Source organism: Terrapene carolina, unplaced genomic scaffold (genome assembly GCF_002925995.2).
Source record: "Terrapene carolina triunguis isolate 2854851 unplaced genomic scaffold, T_m_triunguis-2.0 Scaffold66, whole genome shotgun sequence".
Taxonomy (NCBI): Eukaryota; Metazoa; Chordata; order Testudines; family Emydidae; genus Terrapene; species Terrapene triunguis.
In genome coordinates, this window is record NW_020664417.1 from 43032756 (window position 1) to 43042845 (window position 10090).

General features: G+C 45.8%; 1 protein-coding gene across 1 annotated transcript in view; it reads left to right on the forward strand.

The window, feature by feature from the left end:
* LOC115271154 (CDKN2A-interacting protein-like) overlaps nt 1-2158 on the forward strand; it is a 3009-nt gene extending 851 nt beyond the window's left edge. The window contains exon 2 of the mRNA XM_029910614.1: nt 22-2158. Within this exon, the coding sequence (XP_029766474.1) occupies nt 22-906 (885 nt within the window). The 3' untranslated portion in view covers nt 907-2158. The remainder of the gene's footprint in view (nt 1-21) is intronic.
* The last annotated feature ends 7932 nt before the right edge of the window (nt 2159-10090 follow it).

Genomic DNA, 10090 nt, shown 5'->3' on the forward strand with positions numbered 1-10090 from the left:
GCTACCAAAAGCGGCTCCCAGGCCAGCGCTCCGCCGGCAGCGGCGGCAGCTACCAAAAGCGGCTCCCAGGCCAGCGCTCCGCCGGCAGCGGCTACCAAAAGCGGCTCCCTGGCCAGCGCTCCGCCGGCAGCGGCGGCGGCTACCAAAAGCGGCTCCCTGGCCAGCGCTCCGCCGGCGGCTACCAAAAGCGGCTCCCTGGCCAGCGCTCCGCCCGCAGCGGCGGCAGCTACCAAAAGCGGCTCCCTGGCCAGCGCTTCGCTGGCGGCAACGGCTACCAAAAGCGGCTCCCTGGCCAGCGTTCTACCGGCGGCTTCCAAAAGCAGCTCCTTGGCCAGCGCTCTACTGGTGGCTTCCAAAAGCAGCTCCCAGGCCGGCGCTCCACCGGTGGCTTCCAAAAGCAGCTCCCAGACTAGTGAAAGTCCCGCTAAAGCGTCATGGAAGCCATTAACAAGTGAAGATGCAAAAGAAAGACAGCCTTTTTTCAATAGACTGTACAAATCTGTGGCCTGGAAGTTGGTTGCTGTTGGAGGTTTTAGTCCCAATGTCAATCATGCAGAACTTCTAAACTCATCCATTCAGTCTGTGAAAGCCACTTTAGATGTAACTTTTGTTCCACTGAAGGAACTTGCAGACTTACCTCAAAATAAAAGCTCTCATGAAAATATAGTTTGTGAACTGAGGTGCAAGAGTGTTTATTTGGGTACTGGCTGTGGAAAAAGTAAGGAAAATGCCAAAGCTATAGCTTCAAGGGAAGCTTTGAAATTATTTCTAAAGAAGAAAGTTATTGTAAAGATATGTAAAAGAAAGTACAAAGGACGTGAAATTGAAGATTTGGTACTTCTTGATGAAGAATCAAAACCCTCAAATTTACCCCCAGCTTTAAGAAATCCTCAAGAGATCCTGTAGGACACAAGAACTGAGGGTTACTTTTGTACTCTGAAAATGTAGGCTTCCAGATATTTTGTATTTCTCAGTTTTGCAGAACAACTACATTATTGTTCCTTTCACGCGGTAGCAATTGTAAATAACTTCTTATAGATCACAAGAAGTGTGCATTTAAAGGTATGCCTTAATATAGAGCACACTAGCGTGCTGTTTTATTTGCTAAATAGTCTACCTAAGTCTTCTATTTTTAATTAAAAGATTAAGGTACAATTTGATTAAAGTCTAATAATTTTGTAATTCTTACAATTTGGTGGTAGTGTGCTCAGTTGTCTACCATGTCTTTTTAGCTGCATAGGAATGTATATAGGGACCATAGTACTTGAATGGTTGAAAGTTGTTAAATTTCAAGGAAAAGGTTGTCAGTTTGAAATTTGTTGCCCATAATGTTCACTATTCTTGTTTAAAAGAGAGAAAATAGTTGGCTGACTATTTTTATGAAAAGTTGTAACATTTTAAAGTTAATCCTAAAATAATATGTGATCCTGTTTAACATTATTACAATAGCAAATTGTCAGTAAATAATAATCAGGGTGATTTCAACCACCAAAACTCTTTAAGCAAATTAAACTTGTGAAATACCATTTACACTTTGTTTTTCAGATAAACATGGATTTCTATATAAGCATATTTTATGACTGCTACTATTAAAAATAATAAACTTCTGGGATATCCTCACTTTTAATATTTTGTTTTGGATGTTAAATGCTTTGAAAACTGACCATTTTGATAAATGTTAGTAACATCTTTTTTGAAAAAAAATCTTAGACATTAAACTGGGTCAGAAGCATCTGTGAAAATGATCAACAGAGCAGTACTTCTTTTTTTATATAAAAAGAAAAACGTACACTCGCTTCAGTGTGGATGGGTTTCAAGGTGTAGTTACTGGTGGTTCTTATTGTTTTATTAAGATGCACAAGAGATACTAATGTAAAACTAGAATAACAATATTTTCCAATAAATAATGGAATGTATACTATTCCCACTCTATCATCAATTAAATGTGGGGCAGAGGAAATGCAGGTGCTTCTGTTGTGTTGAGTGTGTCTTCTGAAATGAGTTTACACATATTTTGAGCCTTATTTTACTCTGTTTACACACTCAGTACTCACACTGATATCAGGAAGCTTCATACAAAGATCAAGGGAAACCATGGCCCTTTAGGTGCAGCAGTCTGGAAAGAATTATAAATGGAGTGTATAAAACACTGGATAATAAAAGTAATGGCTGAGAGCATGTTGTTCATAGTGTTTTTTCAATGCTGTGAAAGGAGTTTCTCAAATTTAAAATGGTGGTAGTTAGGCACTTTTTCTATGTAAAAATGTGCTATCTCACTCAACAGATCTGCTCTATACTATCAATATCAAATTCTACAACTGGTAGCACTGTAGAACTAATAAAAGTTGAGGAATGGTCTACATGGTTCTCTGCAGTCCTGTGAATTGACAAAACTACTTTCTGATTCCCGAATCTCTGATGGTATCATAGAAGGCAGAATACAGCTTGATGGTGAGTTTGCTGCACCAACAGTTGGAAAAAAAATTGTCATTAGATTAAATTTGATGGGTAAGAAAATGTATTGTACAGATGGTGTAGTGGTTAGGGTACTAGCTTAGGTTACCGAAGACTGGGTTCATTTTCCTGCTGTGCCACAGGCTTGGTGTGTGACCTTGGACAATACCTTTGAAGATCTGGACCTTAGTCTCTGTCTCGGTTTCCCATTTGTAAAATGGGGATAATAGTACTTCCCTACCTCAGAGGGTTGTGAGGGAGGATAAATACATTAAAGATTGTGAGGCGCTCAGATTCTATGGTAACAAAAGCACCTAAGCTCTAGACACTTGATTGCAATACATTAAAGTGATTATTCTATAACTATTTTGCATAATGAACTCATTGGCGGTAAAGTATGTAGCTTATGATTTCAGTGAATTCTGTGTGCAGTGCAGCTGAAGAAGTGGCCCCATTCTCCTCCTCTTCCTCATCCACAAAATCCTCCTCTGTGTTGCGTGAGACTCTCCCTTGCAGGTGTCCACGGAATGTGGTGGGGTAGTAGTAGGGTCCCCCCCCCCCCGAATGCCATGCAGCTGATCATAGAAGCGGCATGTATGGGGCTCTGACCCAGAGCAACCGTTTGCCTCCTTTGTCTTTTGATAGGCTTGCCTGAGCTCCTTGACTTTCACGCAGCACTGCTGTGTCCCCCTGTTGTAGCCTCTGTCCATCATGCCCTGTGCGATTTTGGCATATATATATATTAGCATGTATATCTTCTTTTTGATTGGAGTTCTGCCTGCACAGATTCTTCTCCCCATACAGCAATCAGATTCAGTGTCTCCTGTTCGCTCCATGCTGGATCTCGTTTGCGATTCTGGGGGGACTGCATGGTCACCTATGCTGCTGAGCTCGCCACGCTGACCAAACAGGAAATGAAATTCAAAAGTTCCTGGGGCTTTTCCTGTGTACCTGACTAGTGCATCGGAGTTGAAAGTGCTGTCCAGAGCAGTCACATTGGAGCACTGTGGGATAGCTCCCAGAGGCCAATAACGTCAATTTGCGTCGACCCAGCAAGGTCGATTTTAGCGCTACTCCGTTCACCGGGGAGGAGTACAGAAATCGATTTTAAGAGCCCTTTAGATCGACGGAACAGGTTGCTTGTGTAGACGCATTCATTATAAAATTGACGTAACGCAGCTAAATTTGACCTAACCCTGTAGTGTAGACCAGGGCTAAGTCTTTTGTGAAGCATTTCAACCCAGGATTTTCATGGCTGTTACTGCACTACCTGATTACCACCTCAAGTGAAGAATAAACAAGGTGTCCTTTTGCATTCTTTATACCCAAAAGTTCATTGTCTCTGCACCCTAGAGACGACAACTCCCTGGGATTTAGTCTCTGCTGTTTTCCCATCGTGTTTATACCATAATGGCTTACAATGCTTAATTTACATTTCACAGAGAGATCCACATCTTATTTCCTTTCTGGAAGAAACCTTTTCAACTGTCCCTGGTTACAGACTTTAAAACATAATTCTAGTAAGTCATATAATCACCAGTACATACATTTCACAATAATATTAATGACCTGTGTGATCCCAGTTTTCATTTGATACCTTACAAGACGCTATTTTTGGATAAATACTATGAAAAACAGGTGTTCTGCATAGTGAGTTTGTCAGGCCTGTTAAGAGTTGCTGATACAGAGCAGTGAAGCCTTTGCTAGCTGGCACCAATGGTTGTGTCACACTTACGTAGCTCAATCTAACACATTCTACAAAACTAAGACTCAGGCTAGGTCTACACTACCCGCCTGAATTGGCGGGTAGAAATCGACCTCTCGGGGATCAACGCTCTTACTCCACCAGCGAAGGTGGGAGTAAGAGCCGTCGACAGGAAGCCGCAGAGGTCGATTTTGCCACCGTCCCTACAGCGGGGTAAGTCGGCTGCGATACGTTGAATTCAGCTACGCTATTCGTGTAGCTGAATTTGCGTATCTTAAATCGACCCCCCTCTGTAGTGAAGAGGTAGCCTAAGTAAACCAGACTCCAACATGAAGTTGTAAAGTTCATTGGCTGACTAGTGAGGCAGTGCTGATAAAAAGGATCTGGACTTGATGGCTTCAAACCCTAACATTAGACTTTTCTTTGTTTTTAAACAGTTGTTTTGAGTTAAATTTGCCACAGTCTATTCTTATGTGCTTGTAGCATGTGGCTTCAAATTTAAGTCCTAGGCTATGTCTCTACTGCAAAAGGTGTGTTTTTAACTTGAGATCGCTATCTTGATGTAAAATCCTAGTGAAAACAAGGCTCTATAACTTTTATCTCAATTTAACTACTCGAGGTTAAACCCGCGGGGGTGGGGGGGTGGAGGAAATAAGGGTTGAACTTGACTAATTATATCAAGGTAAAAACTACTGGTGCCATGTATCCACTAGGATTTTACATCAAGATAGCTGTCTCATGTTAGCTATCTCTATGTAAAATCACATATTTTTTGCAGTGAATGAATACCCTTGATCTAGACAAGGTTCTAGTGATTAGATGTTATAGGCATGTCATATATTACATGGCTATATATTCCAGTTGTTTGTCCTATTTAAAATTTTACTGGACTTTTTCCTTTACAGCATTGTCAGATTTCAGGAAATGGTTTGAAGGAGGCTGTACAGGACCAGGGACCTACCCAGGCAAGTGATAGCATGAGGCTTGTGGATGAGTGGAAAATAGATCCCTGATGCAGGGTACTACTGCTTCAGGTGGGAGCCTTGACATCTAGTTAAACATAGACCTATTAGATAATCAAGTCTATTCCTTTGCCAGGGCAGGATATTGTTCCTCTCAAACCTTCAAGGTAATTGCCCCTGTATTCCTATTCCATGATGCACTCCAGAAGTTAACAATCAGGTCTCAAGTCTTCTGGACATTACTTGTTTAGGGACAGGGACCCATGTTCTACTCACTTCTTACCAAAGTTTTAAGGCTGTACAGTCCCCAGCCATACATTGTGATATCTCCAGCAATCAGTGTGCCTAAAGGCCAGTACCTGCGCTGTGCTGTTGTCTCCAAGGTCAATGACACTGATGATTTACCAGTGACCATACAACTCTTTCTCAGCAGAGTACATTTATTCCTAGAACAAGAGCATCACAGAAAAAAAAAAAACATATAAAAACAAAAGGACTTAAATATACACTAAACATACCAAGAATCACCATATGGGAAGTCTGGAAGGCCAGTATAATTTCAATCCTTCAGCACAACTGGGGCCTCCTTGGATAAAAGTTCATTTCTATTTACTGGATCAGAAAGAAAGTGCTGAGTCTGTTTAAATACAGCTTTTTATACCAAAGCCTCTTTCTTTGTCTCCTAGTCTTTGGAAAACCCAGTTTTAACCCATATATGCAAAGGGCTCATACACCGTAGACTGTTCACATACATATGTACTGTTGTTCATATACTGTATATTTATTAATTAATATAATTGCATCTTATTGGGAATGTGCACAAGACTCAATGGCTGGGCAAAAGACTATTCCACAGTCTGATATCTTTCAAATAGGAAAAAAGAACAGGAGTACTTGTGGCACCTTAGGCCTGGTCTACACTAGACGTTTATGTCGAATTTAGCACCGTTAAATCGAATTAACCCTGCACCCGTCCACACCACGAGGCTATTTAGTTCGACATAGAGCTCTCTTTAAATCGATTTCTGTAATCCTCCCCAACGAGAGGAGTAGCGCTAAATTCGAAATGGCCATATCGAATTAGGCTAGGTGTGGATGGAAATCGACGCTAATAGCTCCGGGAGCTATCCCACAGTGCACCACTCTGTTGACGCTCTGGACAGCAGTCCGAGCTCGGATGCTCTGACCAGCCACACCCCGGGAAAATTTGAATTCCTTTTCCTGTCTGGGCAGTTTGAATCGCAGTTTCTGTTTGGACACCGTGGCGAGCTCAGCAGCAGTGGCAAAGATGCAGAGCTCTCCAGCAGAGATGTCCGTGCAATCCCAGACTAGAAAGAGGGCCCCAGCATGGACTGATCGGGAAGTCTTGGATCTCATCGCTGTGTGGGGAGATGAGTCCGTGCTTTCCGAGCTGCGCTCCAAAAGACGGAATGCAAAGACCTATGAGAAGATCTCTAAAGCCATGGCAGAGAGAGGCTACAGCCGGGATGCAACGCAGTGCCGCGTGAAAATCAAGGAGCTGAGACAAGGCTACCAAAAAACCAAAGAGGCAAACGGACGCTCCGGATCCCAGCCCCACACATCCCGTTTCTACGAGGCACTGCATTCCATCCTAGGTGCGGCCGCCACCACTACCCCACCACTGACCGTGGACTCTGAGGATGGGATATTGTCCGCGGCCGGTTCCTCCGACATGTTAGCGGACGGGGAAGATGAAGAAGGAGATGAGGAGGACGAGGCAGTCGACAGCGCTGGCACCGCTGATTTCCCTGACAGCCAGGAGCTCTTCATCACCCTCACAGAGATCCCCTACCAACCGTCCCCCGCCGTTACCCCAGACACAGATTCAGGGGAAGGATCAAGCAGTAAGTGTTTTAAATATCTTAACATTTATTTATAACAGAACTTGCATATTTTAAATATTAACAATAGCTAAAGTGCTTTCAAGTATGTAAACTTTTATTTATAACAGAACAGGAAGATTTGAAATATTAACAATGGGTAAAGTGCTTCTAAACATGTAAACAGGAAAGTGCAACAAAAAGGGGAATCTGAACAAAGGGTTTCATGATTACTGTGTCTTTGGCCGCTTCAATGTATAGTCCGAACCATTTTAAGAAAATTCAACAATGTCCGCTTCATGATTACACTTCCCAAGACGCTCCACTCTTTTGTCCCTCCAAGGGCACCTAACCCAAAAACTGGTCGATGTGTCCGGGGATAGAGGCGAGATCCCCCGGGGAGAACTCCTCATAGGCCTCCTGCAGGTGTCTTTCCAGCCTAATTATCAGGTTCTTTGGCAGGAAGAGCTTATTAGGCCCCCCGTGGTATGACACGTTTCCCTGCCACAACGCCAGCAGGTATTCGGGGATCATGGCCTTGCACAGCATAGCAGCAAATGGCCCCGGTTTCTGCAGGCTGTCCCGCAGCATCCTCTCCTTCTGGCTCTCCGAGACCCTCAGGAGGGTGATGTCTGGCATGACGCCCTGCTTTGAATTAGGAAGGGGAAAGTTAGTATTGGGACTGCTTGCCCGTTCCTTTACAGAACTGCAACCGCCGGTTTACAGCCACGCGGTTTACAGCCGCGAGGGGCTGGGACAGGGGCAGAGTTCATGCTTGCAGGATTGCTGCCAGCAGAGACTCGCATTGCTTTCTATATGAAAGGAGGCCAGTGCCACTCTTAAAGTTTTAAGCAGCCACAAGTCTACGGCTTACCATGTTTGCCAGCTAGACAAAGTCCGGTGTCCTGCCCCGCTCCTCAGCTCGCCACAGCAAGACCGCAGGCACTGTAGGCGAGGGCCGAAAATTCGACCTTGTCCTCAGTGCGCGTGTGATAGGTGCTCTGCATGGTCTTGTTCACAGAGCAAGACTATGTTCTCTGTTCACAGATACATTGATCTGTCTCAGGAATTCACTCCCTTTTTCCAATTCCCACAGCCACATCTGCCCAGAGGCTAGCGCACATTAGGAGGAGAAAAAAGAAGAGGACACGGGAAGACATGTTTGCTGAACTAATGGGATGCTCCCGAGCACAGGCAGCCCAGCAGACACAGTGGAGGGAGAACTTGTCCCAAATGCACCGGGCAAACATGGAACGGGAGGAGAGGTGGCGACAGGAGGACCAGCAGGCGACTCAAACGCTGCTTGGACTAATGAGGGAGCAAACGGACACGCTCTGCCGCCTTGTGGATGTTCTGCAGGACCGGAGGCAGGAGGAGAGAGCCCCGCTGCAGTCTCTCTCTAACCGCCCTGCCCCGCCACCAAGTCCCATACCCCCCTCACCCAAAGTCCAAACACGGAGGGGCGGCAGGGGCCGTGAAAACTTTCACTCCACCCCAGCGGACAGCTATAGCAGTAGAAGGCTCTCATTCCCCAAAATCTGAAAAGTCCTTTCCTACCCGCCTCACACAAGACCCCGTCCAAGTTTCACCCCCTCGTTCCATGTGTGGTTGTTAATAAAAAACACGTTTCTGTTCATTACTGTTTCCATCCTCTTCTTTTGGAGAAGAGTCTGTCTGAAGGGGGGGGAAGGGGCTTGGTAATTAGACAGGACAGTCTCCTTTAGCAGGGGAGAGGCCCAGCAGCAGGGCACATACACAGTGCAGTGACTAGTTACCCTGGTCAGTCTGGGAGGTGGCTTTCATGTTCTGTGGGGGGGGGGCGGGGTTGCTCTGTGACTTTGTGGCGGGGGAGGGCAGTTTAGAAGCATCATTAGCATCACAACACTAAACCCAGGTTTAAAACATTCCCGCGAAAAGAGTAATGAAGACAACGGTGTTCATTAGCAAAACACAACAGATTTTATTTTTTGGGAAGGGGGTGAAGGGGGTAACTGGGTAAAGAAACGGGGGCAAGTTCAGCTTCTGTGTCCACAAACTTAAAAGTCACTGGGTACCCTGCTCAGTCCTGGAACTGGCTTTCAAAGCCTCCCGGATGCACAGCGCGTCCCGCTGGGATCTTCTAATCGCCCGGCTGTCTGGCTGGGTGTAGTCAGCAGCCAGGCTATTTGCCTCAACCTCCCACCCCGCCATAAAGGTCTCCCCCTTGCTCTCACAGAGATTGTGGAGCACGCAGCAAGCTGCTATAATGATGGGGATATTGGTTTCGCTGAGATCACAGCGAGTCAGTAAGCTTCTCCAAGTAAATACCAGTCAGGGCTGCTCGCATGCGGGTGTCCTTGCGCTTCAGGGCAGGGGACAGCAAGTCACAAAGTTCCAGGAAAGTCCCCTTCCGCATGCGAAAGTTTCGCAGCCACTGGGATTCATCCCAGACCTGAAGCACTATGCGGTCCCACCAGTCCGTGCTTGTTTCCTGGGCCCAGAATCGCCGTTCAACAAAATCCACATGCCCCATTGCAAACGCGATGTCCTCGGCGCTGGGTGTCGTGGTTTCTGACAGGCGTGTGCTACTCTCGGAGTTCAGGTCCTCACCCCGCTGCCGTAGCCTCCTCGCCTGATTTCTCTCTATCTGCCTCTGGGAAAGGTGGATGATGAGCTGCGAGGCGTTGACAACGGCCACAACTGCAGCGATGGTCGCAGCGGGATCCATGCTTGCGGTGCTGTGGCGTCCGCGCTGTCACTGACCAGAAAAGTGCGCGAACTGATTTCCCGCCGGCGCTTTCAAGGAGGGAGGGAGGGGGGGAGTGACGATTGGATGACGACAGTTACCCAAAAGCACCCTCGAGACATTTTTTTCCCCCATTGGGGGCTCGACCCAGAATTCCAATGGGCAGCGGGGACTGCGGGAACTGTGGGATAGCTGCCCACAGTGCACTGCTTCCAATGTCGACGCTTTCCCTGGTAGTGTGGACTGACAAAGTCGAATTACTGTCCTTGGTGTGGACACACACGTTCGACTTTCTAATATCGATTGCAAATATTCGATTTAACTAAAATCGAACTACTCTCGTAGTGTAGACATACCCTTAGAGACTAACAAATTTATTAGAGCATAAGCTTTCGTGGGCTAC